This window comes from Trichosurus vulpecula, chromosome 3 (assembly GCF_011100635.1).
Source record: "Trichosurus vulpecula isolate mTriVul1 chromosome 3, mTriVul1.pri, whole genome shotgun sequence".
Taxonomy (NCBI): Eukaryota; Metazoa; Chordata; class Mammalia; order Diprotodontia; family Phalangeridae; genus Trichosurus; species Trichosurus vulpecula.
The window spans coordinates 270,511,884-270,530,566 of NC_050575.1; the positions used below are offsets into that span (position 1 = coordinate 270,511,884).

The following is an 18,683-nucleotide window of genomic DNA, read 5'->3' on the forward strand; positions in this document are numbered from 1 at the left end:
ATTCCAGTTTTTATTTATAGATGCATGCTTCACACAGGTGCCTGAACAAATCTTGTGTTGTTCCAAGTACTTTTAACCCTACTCCTCCATAGTTTTAAACAGTTCATTTGTATTATGAGAAATAAATTTGATAAGTAAAGGTAAATTTCCAACAAGACCATGTTCAAATGATCACAGATGCTGAATTAATAAATCTAAATTTTTAAAGTTTATATATATATATTTATATATTTACTTCCCCCTTTAAAAGGAGTCAATGTATTTTCATGACAAATTTTTCATCTTTGGCAAGTGCTAATTTCCAGTTTCTACTAAAGACCTCAGAAAATGACACCTATTAGCCTTTTTGAAAATGGCTTTGGATTACTGTTTAGAATAGTCATAACCCAAAATGATTTACTGCAGAATGAAACCCTTCACCTGGAAAACTTGCCTTAGGCAATCTTTTCCATCAGAAAACTAGGAAATAAATAGTAGCATTTAAGACAATTTTTAAAAAGCTGAATAAAATAGTATTAATGGTTATATTCTTTTGAATGTAAAATATAATTTATATTAAACTCTAATTTTCAGTTACTTGAAAGGTGGATGGTGCTGTAGATAGAGAACCGGGCCTGGAGTCAGGAAGAACTGAGTTCAAATTTGAATTCAGACACTTAATAGCTGTGTGACCCTCAGCCAGTGACAACCTCTGTTTGCCTCAGTTTTGTCAGCTGTAAAATGAGGATAATAACAGTGCCTACTTCCCAGTATTGTGAGGATCAAATGAGTTAATAATTATGAAGTGTTTAGAACACATTCTGGCACTAGTAAGTACTATGTAAATATTATTATTATTAGCAGTAGTAGTAGTAGTAGTTTTTGAAAAAATGATAATAATACAGCTTGTTGTTTGACTCTCAATAATTATTAAAACTCAGAATTTTAATAGGAAGTGTCATCCTTTACAATTAAAATGTTCCTATGAGACTAAAGCTTTGATTCCTGGTAAATAGGTCAAAATTTCCCATATTCATCAAAAATATGAAGAATTATATGAAAGTGGTAGCAAATATTGTTAATTCAGTAGATAATACTAATACATTATTTTCATTGTGATAACTGGAACATTTGTAATTAAGCTAACATTTGTAAAATACCAGTACTAGGTATTGGGCCTATTTTTTTTAAATCACAGGAAAAATTGTCAACAGGTAACATCAAAATAATTTTTCAAAAGACAAAAATTGTTCAATATATTTTAACATTAATTTATGTAAAAAATAAAAATAAGATCTTTGAGATATGTTCATCTACAACTGACATCAGACGACTGTGATATGAGGAAAGGAGAAGTAGTGTCAATATATGGTTACGGTGACTGAAACTATGCTACGGAGATGTGTAGAACATGTGTTCTACCAAGACGACAAGCTAATGGGTACTGGGAGGAAAATTAGAATGATTTGTACATAATGTTACAGGCCAGTTTCTTTCCAAAATTGTTAAAATTACATTAACTGCTTTCAGACTACTGTATTAACCCCTCAGAGTATTCCTCCTGAGAGAGGTTCTACTTAAGTTGTACTGACAACATACTATGTGTGACAGCCCTCAGCTAAAGCATGGGGTTTTGTCTTCTAGTGACATTTAAATTGCAACTTCCTCATCTTATGTTTTAGTTAACTGCTACTCACACATTGCTTTCTCCTTGGATCTCTCTTCTAAGCAAAGAATCTCCCAATCACTCATCTCAAATTAAGATCAAGCAAGCAAAATTTCCTTACGAAGGCTGTCTGCACGCACATATATTCTATAGTCAAGCCAGATAGAGAAAACTTTTGCCTTTTGCAGATTTCTTAAAAAAAGTTTGTCCAATTGTTAATAGTCCTCAGTAGAACTGAGTCTCTTGACCATTTAAATCCCCTCTCCTTGGCCATACACCCCAGAAATTCTTACAAGGAAAATGGGAACATACAATGAGAACCTAATTACAACAGGATGTTGTCAAACTAGCTGGTGCTCATAAGCCCCTGGGTCATAGCATATTCTATGCTATTTGGCATGGTGTTTAAATTATTGCTTATTTAATAAAAAGAATCATATTTATTTTAAAAGTTAAGAATTAAAAAATATAAATTTTAAAATCCTCCTCTTAGAGCTTTTCTCAGAGCTATTTGAAACAATGATCCTTGGCAAAGTCACTTAACCTTTGCCTGCCTCATTTTCTTCACCTGTAAAATGGGGATAATAACAGTACCTACCTCTCAGGGCTGCTGTGAGGATCAAATGAGGTATTTGTAAAGCCCTTTACAAACCTCAAAATACTACATAAATGCTAGAGATTATTATTATTATTATTATTATTATTATTATTGTTAATGTAACTGTAAAGGACTTAACAAATGCCTATAACAATGCTATACCATTGTGTTATCTTTTCCATCACTATTCTTAAATTAATATACTGCCACAGAATTCACACAAAATTAAATTACTGCCAATTCAATTTGATTCAACAAATTTGTATGCACAGGGAATACAAAGAAAAAAAAGAAATAAGTTCCTACCTTCAGGGAGCTTAAATTCTATTAGGTGGATACAAGTACAATAAAGCAATTACAATTACAATAATAATGCAAATACAATTAGAAGGGGAGAAAGTGGGGGAGGGAAAAGGGGAGAGAGTGAAGAAGTTGAGTAGGGTAAGGAGATGTAACAACAATGCTGCTTTCAGCTGCTGTGGAGGTGTAAGGCCAATAACACCAGCACACAGGAGGCCTGCTGGCACAGGTTCTTTGATCTGCTTTTCTAAGGAAAGCAACTTTAAGGGGTTTACAATCTCACTTTAATTAAACATACATATATCATTTACTTAGTTCAGGGGGAAAAGTCAGCACCCTGAACTTCAGAGAAAACACAAACAGAAGTTACAAGCGGAAATTATGTAAACAGAGAAAATAACACAAATCAGCTGAGAGCTTCTGTCTGTCCATAGCAATACATACACGGTTACCAGAGACAGAGAAGCATCAACATCTGGGCTTTCAAAGCCAGGGGGCTCCTTAATGGCTACCCAGAGTCTCGTCTGTCCAAATCACACGAACACTCTTCCAATGAGTGAGCCCCCAAAGCAAAATGCTAACCTCAGAGTGTGTGTGTGTGTGTACACACACACAAACACTCTTCTTCAGAGTTAGCCCACAGCCCAAACTATGATAAAACATGACTGAAAAATAATTAGAAATGGTAACAGTAAAGAAGTGAAAACTCTTCAAGGCATATATAGATTTATAAACCTAAAGGGAAGTGAGAAGAACAAAGAAAAATGCTGGTCAAATCATTCTTTACATCCCATTTTTATGGTCATAAAAATCTCATGAGGCAGGCAAGGCAAACTTTGATAGCTCAAAAAGTTGAGGTTCACCCAAGTGCCTTATCCACAATTGCATACTTAGTAAGTGGCAGAGCTAGAACTAGCATCTAATTCTCAGCTCGTCTGAGCACTAGTCTACGATATAATGTGCCACAAGAGAATACTCATATTTTCATTTCATTGTACTGAAAACTGCTTGAAATGGCAAACTATTGAAATGACTGAAGGTTGGATTATTTTTTAAAATAAAGAGTGTCATTATAATAGGATTTTTTTTGCAATGGTATTTTATTAGTTTGTCAAACAATTTACTGATCAGCTATATACAAGAGTTATTGACAGCATCTTTTGATATATAAAAAATTGGCTCTCTAATTTTTGAAAATATCTTCCTATTTTAGAAAATTGAAATTTCCTAATTTCATAGAAATTATAGAAATAGAATTTATATGGAAATAGAAAATTAGAAAATATTTGGAAATTTTAGAAAATTAGGAAAAATCCTAATAAATACTGTTGACAGTTACATCACTATTCACAGTTCCTATGTCACTCTATATTTCAGAGGCCATGAAAGAATGGGTTTCAGGGCTGAGACTTTATAGGGATTAATTCTAAGTTCAATGACTGCAGATAGGGTAATGCATGCGTCATGTTCTAGTCCAGAAGAAAGGAAGAATCAAGCTTGGGGTATATATAAGATGGTGGCTACTAGTAAATAAGTATTAAAATTGAAAATCTAGACTTGGAAAAATGAAACAAGTTTTTTAAAAGGCTAAATAATATGAATATAAAGAGAAAGTTCTAGAATTCATGTAACTAAATGCTAAAAGTTCAAATATTATTTCTATCATTAATTTTACAAACTTCATCTTCTAATATCAGTTTCATCTTTAAAATGGGAAAAAGATCAGTCAACTTTACAGGAATATTGTCAATCTTAGTATAGAAAGTACTGTTGAAACTAAATAACAAGCACTGCCCCTCCCCTCAATGTCATTAGGCCCCTCCCACCTAACAGGTGTCTTTAATTCCATTTGAAAAACAGACTTCTTATTTACTTCAGGGAAAACCTGCTTTCTCTACAAGACTAAAAATCTGGCTTACTCTTATTAAAAAGTCACATTCTGAGAAGGTTTCTGTGTTTTCAATTTTAAAAAAAAAATTAAATGGCCAAATTTTAATGTAGTGTAAATGCAGACTGTGTAAATGCCTAGTCACAACTGCTTAAAAATAGAGTGTACTATGTAATGGAAATAAGTGACACTGCCGGGTGCCACAAGAATATATCTCCTTTGAAGTGCATGTGTTTATAAATGCTCGCCAAATTTTTAATGCCAGTAAAACCAAAAGGCGGTTTGGAATTTTTACTTACAGTAAAATGACCTTTTATCTTTTTAATGTTCCAGGAAGCATCAACTCAACCTAACATTTTTTTTTTATTTTTAAACCACAGCATGCTTTGGTAACAGCAACAAAAATTAATCATTAAAACAATTTTTCCTCTTCTGAAAAAGGAGGAAAAGACCCACTAGTGTGAAGTTGCAACTGGAAACTGCAGAATTTATCATATTAAATGGAAAATGGTAAAGGAATTTAGCATTTTTCAAAGTCATAGCAAGAAGTGAAAAATCAACAAAGATCATCCATTGACCTCTCTGCTAGGAGAGGAAGTTTTGAACTCCCAAAGCTTGATTAACCAAATATAATAAAATATCATCATATGAAATTATTAAAAATACAGAATCCTGTTTAGACAGAAATATCCATTTTTTTTAAAAAAATAAGGCTTCTATCCTAACTTAAAAGTAGTTGTTGTTTTTTTTAATCTAGATTTTCACTCAGTGAACATTTTAGTCCCTGCTTTTCTATCACGGGCTTCCAATTAACAATAATGTTGTCTTTGTAGAAGGGATACTGACAAAGATTCATTGCATTTCCAATATAAATCCTATTGCTTTATATCCCTAATGCTTGCACATTCTCAGCTTTTGTTTTTCCTAGCTGTCAACAATCCATGGAAAACCATGCAGCCTGTTTCTCATCCTGCTCTGTTTCCCAAGAGGGCTGATCCAAACATGGAGCTCCTGCTCACTTCAAAGGAAGATAGTTCCGTGCTCAAATCAGTTCCACGGGGGCAAGTGAATAAGACAAGAAATGGGGCTGTGTTGAGAGATTAGGAATTTATCCCATATAATTATATTTGCATGAACTCTAATTAAATGTATCTAATCACAAGCTTAAAACGAGAGAGAACTCATTATTTTCTTCACTGGAAAGCTCTGTGTGCTTTTGTTTACATATTTATTAACCATGCTATGCACAGCGGCACCAATAAAGCCCATTTGTAGGGGCCTGGAAAACACATGTAAAGTACACAATGGTACTTCAGCAGGTAAAAATACATTGTTTTTCTCTTAGGAGCTGAGAGAAAATGAATTCTTTTCAGCTGTTTCATTCCATGGGCAGGCATTTGTTTTGTTTTAAGACAGTGATTCTCTGTCCATGCCTTGCCCGCTTTTCATTACTGCGAGATGGGTGTTGCAACCATGTTCACATCCAAATTGTCCATTTATGAGATCATTTGCAAGTCCCTGTCTTCTGCTCTCTTTTTCAGCGGCTTCTGAACTTTCTTGCCTCTCCCCTCCTGATCCTACTGATCATTACCCAACATTCAACTCCTATAACATTGATTTTTTTTTTTTAAAAAAGGATAGAAGGATAGTATATTTTGTGGCAGCACGAACTGGAAATACAGTGGCAATATTTTCTTCTGCTGCTATAGAAGTATTGAAGTAAGCTTACACTTGACCTCACTTTAAAATAATACCAGTGCCTTTTACTATTTAACATCTGAAGTGGAGTCACATCTTATGCAGGCATGGAGGGTTAGGTTCTAAAGTAAGCATGGTAAAGTCAAAAATCCAATACGGTCAAAATTACCCTTCAAAATCACAAAATGAGCCATTATACAGTGCAATATCTTTACATCCATTTTAAGTGAAAGGACTAGGGTATTTTTAAAAGAAAGTAGTCTATTTCAGAGAATAGATAGATCTGAGATGGAAATAGAATGCAAAATTTATTTTTTATTATATCCAGCAAAGCCAGGAAAAGATGCAAGAACCAAGTTTTCTATTCAAAGGAAAAAAAAATGATAACTGGCATAAAAACAGATATTAGGGGAAAATGGTCTCACATTAATGTGATAATATTCAGCCACAGAATAACTGTCCCTTCTCTCTGGTTCACAATGAGACAAAAAAAAAAAAAACAAGAAGTCAAGAAGAACACAGAGAGGATCTTCTAGCTGTCTAAGAATGTTAGGAAGGCCAACTAAAATTGTCATTCACACGCACCTACACAGAATGAATAGAGTGTGGGTATAAGCAGTGCTGATTCTAAAATCACACAGTGAGGCCAAGATGTTCACAAAATGAATTCCCATCTCTTATTTCTTGTTCAATCCAGGACACACATTTTCTCAGAGCAATGGCAACAGAGTCCCTCTCTCTGTTTCTGTCTCTTCCCCTTTTCTTTCTTTCTTTTTTCTTTTTCCCCACAAAGGCATATAAGCTGAATTCACATAAGTTACATGTGGGTATAATGTGATTCCATAGTACCCCACTTTGCATCAGTTGCTATTGAGCTTTTAAAAAAAAAGCACCTGAATCACAGATTCTTATCATATGTGGGTTCTGATAAAAATGAATTTTCCATGAACTCAGGACTCTGTTGCAAATAGTCAATTGGTCACATGGGCATCTAGGGTTTTCACAAAATTTCCTAGGCAGGAAGGGGGACTGATTTATGATGTTTTTTCTTTGTATTCACTCTCTACTGCACCTGCACCTCCGAGCTGTTAAAATGGGCTCTTTTCACCTCTCTATCACTGCCACCAGTCCTTGCCTGGTCCAGGAGGATCCTGACTCCTTTTAAAATTCTCTTGACATTAGGATGAACATGCCCTTTGTTTCCCCCCACACAGACCACACATATAAAATGTAATTATGGCTCTGGAGGGCAAGGACTGCTTCACTTTTTAATCTTTGTCTCCTTTAGTCCTCAGGCCAAAGCCTTGTGCATAGTAGGCACTTAACATATGTTTGAATTGTTGGATTGAAGATGGAGTCTTCAAAAGGATTTTATTACCAGCTTAACGGAAATGATGCAAAACAAAACTAGTTTATAGAACACAGAATTGACAAGTTACAGAGGGCAGAAACCTCTTATCCTGATAGATCTTCAACTTCTCTACAAATGGTTGGCACAACTTCTGGAGTTAAATAATCCTGTTCCAAAGTAAGGTTCCTTGACTTTGACTGCCAAATGATTGGCTATCACAATGTCTCAGGAAAAAAAAAGCTACGATATATTCTTTTCTATGGTTACCTCCAGATAAACTCTCTGTTCCTTTTTGCTTCAGAATTGGCATCCTCTCCTGAGCTTTTCTCAACAAATTGCAGGGTCAGTGCTTCTAAGTGCTATTAGTCCTTCACATTTGCAAAGTTCTACCCCCACTTCTACAAACTCAGACGTATGAGTAATGGCTTACATCCCTCCAGCAGGGAAGTGTTCACCCAGATCTCCTAAACCTTACAAGTTTGTAATCCTATACAAACATTACACATTTAATAATAACCCCGTAAAATTCCCACCAGCATTAAGGGAAGAGTAGTTTCATAACAGAAGGTAAAGGCAAGAAAAAAAAGTTCTCTGAATGTTGGATGAGGTAAAGAAGAAAGAAAAAAGAAAAACACTCCTTGAGGAGAATAGGAGTGAGAATTCTAAAAGAAAGGGAAGGGCGCAACAGCATTTGGTCAAATTTGCTCACTTTGCTCCCCATTCTTCTCTGGCAAGAAAATTTTTCATCTTTTGTTTAGACACCCTGGTAAATGGTTTCTCTCTCCCCACCCCCTCCTCTTGCTTCTGTAACATAGAAAGAAAAAGCTGATTGATCAATCGATACACATTTATTAAGCACCTCATGGGTACACAATGCTAGGCAATGGGGATGCAAATACAAGAGCAAAATATTCCATTCCCTCAAGAAATTAACATTCAAAAGGAGTGAAAGCAACAATATTCACATATACAAGTATGTACAAAGAGCACACAAAGCGAGTACTAGTACAGCAGCTGTTTCTGTGGTGGCAAAGAATTGGAAATTGAAGGAAGGCCCATCAACTGGGGAATGGCTGAACAAGTTGTGGTATATGATTGTGATAGAATATAAGAAATGATGAGGGGCATGGCTTCAGAAAAACCTAGGAAGACTTCTATGAGCTGATGCAAAGTGAAATGAGCAGAACAGAACATTGTACACAGTAACAGCAATACTGTAACAACTATCAACCGTGTAAGTCTTAGCTAATCTAATAAATACAATGATCCATGATAATTCCAAAGGACTGATAATTAAAAATGCTACCCACCTCCTGAGAGAGAAATGATGACATCTGAGTGCAGATTAAGGCATATTTTTCCACTTTCTTTTTTTTCCTAATGTGAGTAATGTCAAAATATATTTTGCAAGACTTTATATATGTAGGGTTCTCAGTGGGTTGGGGAGAGGTGGAGGGAGAGAATTTGGAACTGAAAATTAAAAAAAAAAAAGCAAGTACAGGGTGATGTTGGGAGGAAGAACCCAAGAAGGTGAAGGGACCAGCTTCATGCAGAAGATATCCCTTGAATTAATTTTTGAAAGGATTCTAAGAAAAATATGTGGAGGGAGAACACTCCAGGCGTGGGGGACAGACAGCCAGTACAAAGGCATGGAGGTGAGAGTTGGAGTGTTGTATGTTAGGAATGGCAAGATGGGCAGTATGATGGAATGATCTTTCGTGAGTGGTACTGAAGTGTAAGAAGGCTGGAAAAGTAGGAAGGGGTCAGGTTGTATAGACTTGAAATGGCAAATACAAAGGTTGATATTTGATCCTAATGGTAACAAGAAACCACTGAATATGGGGCAGGATGATGTGGTCAGACTTCTAAGTTTTGGAAAATCATTTTGGTATCTATGTAGTATGGGCCGGAGTGGGAAAATACTTGAAGCAGAGAACAATTAGGAGGCTACTGATGTTGCCTAGATGAGAGGTGACAATGGCCAGCACTAAGGTGATTTCTCTTTGGGTGGAGAGGACATGAATGCAAGAGATGTTGTGGAGGTGAAAAAACAAGATTTGGCAACTGGATGTGTGAATGTGAGTACAATTAAGAAACTGAGGAAGATAACATAGTTGCAAACCTGGTGATTGGAAGGATGGCAGGTCCCTCAACAGAAATAGGAAAGTCCACGAGACGGGTATATTTAAGGAGAAGAGATCTATTCTGACCGTATTGAGTCTGAGATAGCTTTGTGACATCTAGTTCAAAACTTCTAACAGGCACTCGATGATGCAGAACTGAATCTGAAGAGACCAGGATTGGATACAGAAAACTGGTTGTCATATAAATAGAAATGATGATTGAATCTATGATTACTGATGAAGTCGTTTAATGAAAAAGTATACAGAGAGAAGGATAGAAGGCCCAGGGTGCAATATGATGATGTTCTAGTAAATGATCATGGGGGGAAAGGAGAGAGGAAGAAAAAGAGGGAATCAGAGAGAGAGACAGAGACAGAGAAAGACAAAGACAAAGAGAGATAGACTGAGGCAGAGAGACACAGAAAGATTGACTGATAGGATGTAGTAATTGCTATATAATGGCAAAACAACCAACCTGAGGTCCAGCAAATCTAGAATGTGGAGGGTAACAGTAATTAGTTCTCTAGTCTCTACAGCTCCCTGTTTCTACTGTCCACTCTGCACTCTCTCTGCAGCTCTGTCGACTCCCTTACTCGTCCTTGGACCGAATTCTGAATTCTGGCTTCTCTTCTGAATTCTCACTCCTCAATGGCTATTTTCTGGGCATATATACTCTTTTTAGGGCCCGAGGGTTTCACACCTCTTGTGACCTAATTAGCAAAAGGTGTGGGCCTGGGGAATCTCACCTGGTAAGTAAAGGCCTACCATCAAGCCTCCCCTAATCAAGTTTCCCTTAACTAGCTCCACCAGAAGCCTACTGAATGAGCAGAAAAGATCTTTAATCACATTAACACCACACTTGGGGTAAAGGTGGGAAAAGCGGGTTTGAGTTTTGGCTCCAATGCTTACTGGTTGTGTGGCCATGGACAAATCACATCTATGAGCATCATTTCTTCATCTTAAAATAAGAATAATAATACTTTCAGTATCTTAGGGGAGTCAGGCACATAAAAGTAGGAAAAGCAGCACAATACAGCAGAGGAAAAAAATCAGTGATTTTTGAGCATGGGCCTTGAATTCAAATCTGCTTGGCTGCCTGCTGTCCATTTGACCTTAGACAAATCTCTTCCCCTTCTGGGTCTCAGTTTCTGAATCTACAAAATGAGGAAGTTGAACTAGATACCTGCAGGATTTATTATCGCTTTCAATTCCTACTCATGTAGGCTATGCCTGCTAACAACCAAGGTGCCAGTGAAGTCCCAGGGAGAGTCATGAAAAAGCCTAGCACATAGTGTCCTCTTTTGCTACTACACTAACTATACTGGATGGTCAGAGGACATTGATTTATTGAATAACTAAAGACGAACAAATGAATTCTCAGGATTGAAATTGATGTAGACATAGTACTGGAATAACTATCATTTTACTTTCTGGCAGGCAATTGAATAGCATTAGATATCATCCTAAAGGGGTTATATGAACCTTTTGGCTCTTTACGGAGAGACTTATTAAACTTCCAATTTTTTTGGGTCATCACCCAACTGTTCCTATTATCATTTAGTACAACTGACAATGAACTGAACACCAAATACAATAAGAAAATTGCTTCCAAGCTCACAAAAATATATTTAATGAAAGATGACCATCTTGCATATGAGTACATTCTGCTTGGTGGGGAAAAAATATATATATATATGAATTGCTTTCAGCTCTTATGAAAAAACTATCTAAGTATAGGGTAGTATTATTTTTATACTCCTAAACAACTAAATGACAAAGGTCAACTACAAATGCCATTTTGATTGTAAGAGTTAGGTTACCATTGACTTGTAGTGATATCTAGGTGGCTCTGTAAATGAGTGATGAGCTTGAAATCAGTAAGACTCATCTGCATGAGTTCAAATCTGCCCTCAGACATTTATTAGCTGTGTGACCTTGGGCAAGTCACTTAACCCTGTTTGCCTCAGTTTCCTCATCTGTAAAATGAGCTGTAGAAGGAAATGGCAAACCACTCCAGTATCTTAGCCAAGAAAACCCTAAATAGGGTCATGAAGGGTCAGCCACAACTGAAATAACAGCCACAAAATGTAGAGCTCTTGAGTTCTGAACTCATTGAGCAATGTGATATAATTTAATTCAATTAAACTCAGTATCAAGAACTTTTATGTGTAAAACAGTATAGTAGTTGTAAGAGAAGATATATAAATTAATGACAACTCTTACCCTCTTGGAGCTTATAACTTATACTCTAAAATGTATATGCTTATTTTCAGAAAAATAAGTGAAGGGGAATTAAAAAAATTTTAATGAAGAACAGAAGCCCTCATTGTAGTAGTTTATCCTTTCCTTACAGAAGACTAATTTTCTTTATATAACTTTCATCATCTCAGTAAATAGATATCCATATGTATGTACACACAAATATACACATATATATGTATGTAGACATAAACAAATATTATAAACTCACCTAGAAGGGTCTGTTTATCTTGTGAGGAGTCAGGTTCTGCAGAACATCTGCAAGATCGAAGAACTATCACCCCTCCAAGGACACCCTCCTCACTGGCTAGGAAAGGTGAACCTGTAGAAAATTGAGAAATGGGTTATTTCTCAATAAGCATTCTTTCCACCCCTTACCCCTCCAATTTTTCTTTTTAACTTTGGTTACTAAGACAGAAACAACAGCCAAGAAAGATATGTATTTTCTGATAACTACTGTTTTTTGTTATAGGGCAACCATGTATGGATAGTTCAGGCAAACTTGGGCCCACTCGCTCACTGTCTGGCAATGATAGTATTAGGCTTTGCCAAGAAGACTTAAATGAGAGGCTGAGTGTGCATTACTGAGTTTAGAATGGAACTGGAAACACCATGAGATTAAAGGACAGAAAAACAAATGTATAAAAAACAAACAGAATGATTTCCTTTGATCATTTCTTAAGGATCACTTATTACCCTTTATGTACTGTCAAAATTATACCACCAAAAGCTCTGATTTACCTTAGGTTTAATTTTAAACAAACTAGTGCAAATACAAAAAATGTCCCCAATACCTTGCTTGAAAAAGGGAGAAATTGTGTTCCTAATTTTGAGAGCCTGGTAGAAATGGATGGACTTTCCTGAGATCTCACACATTGAACCACTGTGGTCATTTCAAAAGCGTTATATTTAAACCCCATATTTTTCTTTGCCAAGGACATCTTAGAACATTTGGCATAGATGATGAGGGAAACGAATGAAAAAATAAAAACTACAACCAAATACAGTAATAAAACTGTACTTTAGTATAATACAGACTATGACTAATTCACAAACCAGCAAATATTAAAGTAATTACTAAATTTAAATTTCCATTTTTCAAATAATCAAAATTATGAAATACATTAAGTATTAAATTTATATCATATACATTTTAATCCATCATTGATGATGCAGAAGGTGTTGACAACAAAACATCCTACAATGCTTCAAGGTCATTACTTTGAGTGACAATAGTTATTTTATTGGAGATATATGGAAAAGCAAGTAACAAAGAGTTCAGATTACTGGAAGGAAAGATAAACTAGCCATTATTTTCACGCAAACTTTTCCCAAGTTATATACATTAAATAAACTCAACCTTAAAATAATGAATATTTCTTAGTTTTTCAGGAGTAACGTGGTTTTATTAAAATAAAATAAAAGCTAGAATAAAATGAATTGAAATCCAATAAACCTACCCAATAAGATTTACCAGTTTGTTCATATAGTTACAGAAGAGAATGCACATACAAATGCACACATATATAAACACAAAGAGGTAGCATGGCACAGAGGAGAGAAAGCTGGCCTCATATCAAAGAAGATCAAGTGACACTGGGCAAATCATATAACCTCACAGGGCTCTAGGGCAGCTGTGTCAAACTCAAATAAAAACAGGAACTTGCAGGTTGCATACTGATTTGGAAAACCACAAATTAACATTATCTATGTTGTAATGCATTATTATTTATTTTACTAAACATTTCCCAATTACATTTTAATCCAGTTTCGGTTGCAGTCAGGAGTGTTGCAGGTGTCTTGCAGCCAGGGTGTAAGGAGTTTGACAACTCTGCTCTAGGCAACACACTAAGATGGGGATTCTTCTTTTGGAGTCTGTGAATTTTTTTAAAAAAACTTTTGATAACTATATTTTAGTATAATTAGTTTTCTTTGTAATCTTATGCATTGTATTTTATGCATCTAAACTGTTATTTTGAGAAGAGGTCCATAGACTTCCTAAGATTGCCAAAGGGCACTAAAACAGTTAAGAAATCCTGCCCTAGATGGCTGCTGGAAAGCAGGGACTTGCATGAGCTCCCTGCCAGGTCCCTCCAAAAACCTATAAAAAAATGGCTCTGAACAAATTCTAAAACTGCAGAACCTACAAAATAGCAGAGGGAAGCAGGGCTCCAGCTCAGGACAACCTGGATGGTTGCTGGGTGAGGTCTGTTGTGCACGGAGCTGGGAGCGGAATGGAGAAGAGCCAAGTGTGGGCAGCCGCAGGACCAGTCAAACCAGGAGCCAGGATGAACAGGCCCTAGCACCCTGAATCAGCAAGCTGTGGCAGTAACCAGACTTCTCAACCCACAAACACCAAAGACAACAGAGAAGGTTAGTGGGAAAAGCTGCTGGGACAGAGTGGAAGGAGTTTGTGGTTTGGCCACCGCCCCAGGGAAAGTGGAGGTGGTGCAGCTACAGAACTACAGCTGCAGTTGCTTCTGGCCCCAGGCCCACCTGGTGGGAGGAATTCAGTGGCAGATCAGAGCAGGAGTGCAGAGCCTGCTTAAGATTTGAGTCAGGTCCAGGTTGGTGGTTCTTGGGGAAGGAGGAGTGCTGGTGTGGCAGAGCTGGCTGTATCGAAATACCTCTGAAATCAATAGCGCATGCCCTCAAGCTTGGGACAAAGTACTCTTTACTCTACAAACAGTCATACCCCGTCGAAAAACTCAAGAGTCAAGTAGTTGGCTGGGAACATGGCCAGGCAGCAAAAACAGACTCAGATAAAGACTCACACTTTGGAATCTTTCTTTGGTGACAAAGAAGACCAAAATATACAGTCAGAAGAAGTCAACAAAGTCAAAGAGCCTACATCAAAAGCCTCCAAGAAAAACATGAACTGGTCTCAGGTCATGGAAAGGCTCAAAAAGGATTTGGAAAAGCAAGTTAGAGAAGTAGAGGAAAAATTGGGAAGAGAAATGAGAAGGATGAGAGAAAATCATGAAAAACAAGTCAATGACTTGCTAAAGGAGACTCAAAAAAATACTGAAAGAAATATTGAAGAAAACAACACCTTAAAAAATAGACTAACTCAAATGGCAAAAGAGTTCCAAAAAGCCAATGAGGAGAAGAATGCCTTGAAAGGTAGAATTAGCCAAATGGAAAAGGAGATCCAAAAGACCACTGAAGAAAATACTACCTTAAAAATTAGACTGGAGCAAGTGGAAGCTAGTGACTTGATGAGAAATCAAGACACTATAAAACAGAAACAACGGAATGAAAAAGTGGAAGACAATGTGAAATATCTCATTGGAAAAACCACTGACCTGGAAAATAGATCCAGGAGAAAGAATTTAAAAATTATTGGACTACCTGAAAGCCATGATCAAAAAAAGAGCCTAGATACCATCTTTCAAATAATTATCAAGGAGAACTGCCCTGATATTCTAGAGCCACAGGGTAAAATAGAAATTGAAAGAATCCACCGATCACCTCCTGAAAAAGATCCCAAAAAGAAAACTCCTAGGAGTATTGTTGCCAAATTCCAGAGCTCCCAGATCAAGGAGAAAATACTGCAAGCAGCCAGAAAGAAACAATTTGAGTATTGTGGAAACACAATCAGAATAACCCAAGATCTAGCAGCTTCTATATTAAGGGATCAAAGGGCTTGGAATACGATATTCTGGAGGTCAATGGAGCTAGGATTAAAACCAAGAATCACCTACCCAGCAAAACTGAGTATCGTGCTCCAGGGCAAAATATGGATTTTCAATAAAATAGAGGACTTTCAAGCTTTCTCAGTGAAAAGACCAGAGCTCTCTCAATATATTCCTCTCATCCCTTAATTTGATTTTATTTCTTTTAGATATCATCCCTTCATCTTCAACTCACCCTGTGCCCTCTCTCTCTCTCTCTCTCTATATATATATACACATATATATACATACACATACATATATACATACGTACATACATATACATATATATACATAAACATATATATATGCATATTCCCTTCAGCTACCCTAATACAGAGGTCTCATGAATCATACACATCATCTTTCCATGTAGGAATGTAAACAAAACAGTTCAACTTTAGTAAGTCCCTTGCAATTTCTTTTTCTTGTTCTTTTTCTTGATTACTTTTTCATGTTTCTCTTGACTCTTGTGGTTGAAAGTCAAATTTTCTATTCAGCTCTGGTCTTTTCACTGAGAAAGCTTGAAAGTCCTCTATTTTCTTGAAAATCCATATTTTGCCTTGGAACATGATACTCGGTTTTGCTGGGTAGGTGATTCTTGGTTTTAATCCTAGCTCCATTGACCTCTGGAATATCGTATTCCAAGCCCTTCCATCCCTTAATGTAGAAGCTGCTAGATCTTGGGTTATCCTGATTGTTTTTCCACAATACTCAAATTGTTTCTTTCTGGCAGTTTTCCTTGATAATTCTTGAAAGACAATGTCTAGGCTCTTTTTATGATCATGGCTTTCAGGTAGTCCAATAATTTTTAAATTATCTCTCCCGGCTCTAGTCTCCAGGTCAGTTGTTTCTCCAATGAGATATTTCACATTGTCTTCCATTTTTTCATTCCTTTGGCTCTGTTTTATAATATCTTGATTTCTCATAAAGTCACTAGCTTCCACTTGCTCCGATCTAATTTTTAAGGTAGTATTTTCTTCAGTGGTCTTTTGGACCTCCTTTTCCATTTGGCTAATTCTGCCTTTCAAGGCATTTTTCTCCTCATTGGCTTCTTGGAGCTCTTTTGTCATTTGAGTTAGTCTATTTTTTAAGGTGTTGTTTTCTTCAGTATTTTGGGGAGTCTACTTTAGCAAGTCATTGACTTGTTTTTCATGATTTTCTTGCATCACTCTCGTTTCTCTTCCCAATTTTCCCTCTACTTCTCTTACTTGCTTTTTCAAATCCTTTTTGTGCTCTTCCATGGCCTGAGACCAATCCATATTTTTCTTGGAGGATTTTGATGTAGGCTCTTTGACTTTGTTGACTTCTTCTGGCTGTATGTTTTGATCTTCTTTGTCACCAAAAAAAGATTCTAGAGTCTGTGTCCTTTTGTGCTGCCTGTTCATGTTTCCAGTCAACTACTTGACCCTTGAGCGTCTTGTCAGGGTATGACTGCTTGCAGAGTGTAGAGTACTTTGTCCCAAGCTTTGGGGGCTGCACTGCTGTTTTCAGAGCTACTTCTACACAGCAAGCTCTGCCACAGCAGCACTCCTCCTCCTCCTCCAAGAACCATCAAACAGGACTGCAACCCAGATCCAAGAAGGGCAAACAAGCCCTCCACTCTAGCTCTAATCTGCCACTTAATTACTCCTGGGCCTGGGGCCAAAAGCAACCACAGCTGGAGGTCTGGAAGCAGCTGCAGGAGCTTCCTGCTGCTGCTGCCTGCCATACCACACCACCTGAGCTGCCCCTGGGGCTGGGGCTAACCACTCTTAGTCTGATCCAGAAGTTTTCTCACTAACTTGCTCTGTTGTCTTTGGCATTTGTGGGATGACAAGTCTGGTAGCTACCACAGCTCAGTGATTCAAGGCCCTAAAGCCTGCTCTACCCGACTCCCAGTTTGGTTGGTCCTGGCGTGGCCCACGCTGGGCTTCACTCTGCTCCCAGCACTGTGTGATAGACCCTTCCCAGCGACCATCCAGTCTGTCCTGGGCTGGAGACCTGCTTCCCTCTGCTATTTTGTGGGTTCTGCAGCTCTAGCATTTGTTCAGAGCCATTTTTTACTGGTGTTTGGAGGGATTTGGGGGAGAGCTTAAGCGACTCCCTGCTTTCCAGCTTTTTTTTTCCAACTTTTTTTAAATCAAAACTTGCTCCTCTTTCTGGCTTCCTCATTTCTCTTGGCAGTATCAATATTAACTCAGTTATTTAAGCCCACAATCTGATTCTTTCCTCTTTCTCACCACACATCATTTCTCTCAATTGTGGGAAAAGGAGAAATGCCATTCTATAGAGCTAGAGCACTCTTCATTTCCAAGGAAGAGGAGCAAGGTTATTCCATCAAGTCTCCATCCTCATCTGCTGGTGTGGGGGAAAGGGAACAACATCATTTCTTCAGCTTACAGCACTTCTCTCACATGCACTGCCTAAAGCAGTGAGAGAACTCTGCCCTGAGGCCAGACCCCTAAGGATAATGAAAAATTAGTTGAACTCATTCTTCCATGATTAACAAACTTCTCCCTGGTCATACCCATTGGGGGGGGGGGTGGGTACCAGTGATTCTGAATCAATACTGCCATTATTCAAATCCAGTCCTCCACCTTTCACTGTCTCATGCCTTACCCCCATTGCTTTCAACTCAACCACTTCAATGCCCCACTGTAAAGCTACGTATACCTTCCACTATGCTCTGTGGAATGCCTGTTTCCTAGGCTACCAACTTGCTTTCATTTTAAATCTTTACCTTTCCCAGGCCTTTCATTTTCTGGCTTTCACAGAGGCCTAGCTCCTTCCAGATGACACAACCTCCATGGTTTCTCCCTCATTTCCCTCCAAGTCACTGGTGGAGGTGGAAAAGTTGCTTCCCACTGCTACTTTCAGTACTCTTTCACCCTCTACCACCATCATTCAATGACCTCTCCTCTGTTGAGTTTCACTCAATCCATATCTACTACCCAATAAAAATTCTACTAGCCATAGCTACCACAGGTAAGCTCCAGAGCATTCCTCTTCTTTCTTCAATAAATTCTTCAATAAATTCAGTGCCTTTTTCAGTCTTTCCTCAATTCTTACCCTCATAGAAAGAGATTTCAATGTACATACTGATATTCCCTCAAACACCCTAATCTCACAGTTTCTCAACTTAATTTCACATGACCTACAGGTGTG

At 37.4% G+C, this 18,683-nt stretch overlaps 1 protein-coding gene across 2 annotated transcripts in view; it reads right to left on the minus strand.

Moving 5' to 3' along the window:
- The window catches only part of TASP1 (taspase 1), a 286,585-nt gene that overhangs the window by 41,845 nt on the left and 226,057 nt on the right, over positions 1-18,683 (minus strand). For both annotated transcript variants that reach the window (XM_036748085.1, XM_036748086.1), the window contains exon 11: positions 12,074-12,184. In XM_036748085.1, coding sequence (XP_036603980.1) covers positions 12,074-12,184 — 111 coding nt within the window. The remainder of the gene's footprint in view (positions 1-12,073; positions 12,185-18,683) is intronic.